Source organism: Octodon degus, unplaced genomic scaffold (genome assembly GCF_000260255.1).
Source record: "Octodon degus isolate 3935 unplaced genomic scaffold, OctDeg1.0 scaffold00002, whole genome shotgun sequence".
NCBI classification, from domain to species: domain Eukaryota; kingdom Metazoa; phylum Chordata; class Mammalia; order Rodentia; family Octodontidae; genus Octodon; species Octodon degus.
In genome coordinates, this window is record NW_004524578.1 from 23,761,834 (window position 1) to 23,763,452 (window position 1,619).

Genomic DNA, 1,619 nt, shown 5'->3' on the forward strand with positions numbered 1-1,619 from the left:
GCATGCCACCACACCTAGTCTCAATTGTTGTCTCAGCATGCCCTGGGGGCAGGGCTGGCACAGCAGGCCTGGAGATTGAACCCCCAGCCCCTGCAGCCTGCTTACAGGCACTTTAATCCACTGAGCTATTTGGCTAGCCCTATCACATGCAATTCTAAGGTCCTTGAGATAGCCCATTTGACACACATAGGGTCCATGCAGAGAGATGCTGAGTCACTTGCCTGTGGGCACACCTTGGAGGAGGAGCAGCTTAGCCCCACATCTAAACCATCAGATGCCAGACTCTAGCCTCAGCTATCGCCATCTTCTGCTAAGTCCTAAGCTGCCAGTCCTCTGTGGTTTTATCTCTCATTACAAATTAATGAACTGGTGTTTGGTTATAAGAAAATGACTTGGATATGCTTAGGGCTTGCTAACAAAGGAGGCTTGCCCCGCCAAGATAGTCTTGTCATCTTTGGCTGTGTGAGCTTCCTGCGGAGTCCCCTTCCAGAAAGAAAAACCCTGGGCTGTCTAAGGACGCACCCTGGAACCCCAGCACACTCCCTCGCCTATGGAGCCTCCACCTAGCCAGTAAAGCTGCTGTACTCTGAGACTAGAAAGGGCTCTCACCTGTCCCTCATCTCGCCCTAGATCTGGAAGCCAGAGGAAGAGGCATTGCAAGCTCCAAAATGCCCATGAGACAGGTAAGCTCGACTTTCCACTGAGCTGAGGTGTGCTTACTACTGCAGGGCAAACAGCGTCCCTCAGCGCCAACCTGTGTGCACCAACGCCAGGCATGACGCTATAGTTCGAAGCGAATAAAACACTCACTGGAGCATATCAAATGCCTTCTTTTCCTTGCATGTTTGGCTAAACAGAGATACTTTATGTAATCCTTTAAAAACTGTCTGCCAGTCTCCAAGATAGGACATGAGTCGCTTGCCAAGAAAAGAAAAATTGGACACTAGCTGTACATCCAAGGCACACAGCATACGCTCAGAGCTTTGAGGCTGACTGAGTGAATCAGAGACCTTTAGGGTTAAAGAGTGGGCTGCACTTATTAAAACACAATAACATGGCTGGGGAGATGGCTCAGTGGAATAAGCGCTTCCCTGGCAAGCGCAAGGGCCTGAGTTCAATCTCTGGTTCTGCCAAAAAAAAAAATGAATAAATAAATAAATAAATAAATAAAACACAGTAACAAGCTCCAGTGAAGCACAAGCCCCACTGTGGCCAGTGCATACAGGCAATGTGCCTGTATTCCCCAGGGGCATCCTTTAAGGTCGAGTTGCCCAGGGGGCATGAGAAAAGTTAGCTCTGGGTGTCAAGGGCTCCAGCACCTGGCACAGAGGGAAGGAGGCTAGTACCTAAATCCAAGGTGCAGGAAGTGTTTGCTGCCTAGCTTGGTCATAGCTTTCCGGGCCAGGTCATCCAGGTTTCGGGAGCCTTCATCATTCACCGCCACAGAGAGGATTCTACCATCAGGAACCGCATTCAAATACTGGACCAGGCGCTCACTCTCTTTCTTGGATCTGTAGGTGTCAAATCTGAGAAAGGCAGAGAGAGGGAGAGGATTTTGGTAGTCTCACAGCAGCCCCCAAAAGATCTAAGCATATATCTGTGTTGCAAAAATTAACATG

At 49.4% G+C, this 1,619-nt stretch overlaps 1 protein-coding gene across 2 annotated transcripts in view; it reads right to left on the bottom strand.

Moving 5' to 3' along the window:
- Positions 1-1,619, bottom strand: part of Cemip (cell migration inducing hyaluronan binding protein) — a 146,021-nt gene that overhangs the window by 52,800 nt on the left and 91,602 nt on the right. For both annotated transcript variants that reach the window (XM_004623342.2, XM_023710868.1), the window contains one exon: positions 1,347-1,526. In XM_004623342.2, coding sequence (XP_004623399.1) covers positions 1,347-1,526 — 180 coding nt within the window. The remainder of the gene's footprint in view (positions 1-1,346; positions 1,527-1,619) is intronic.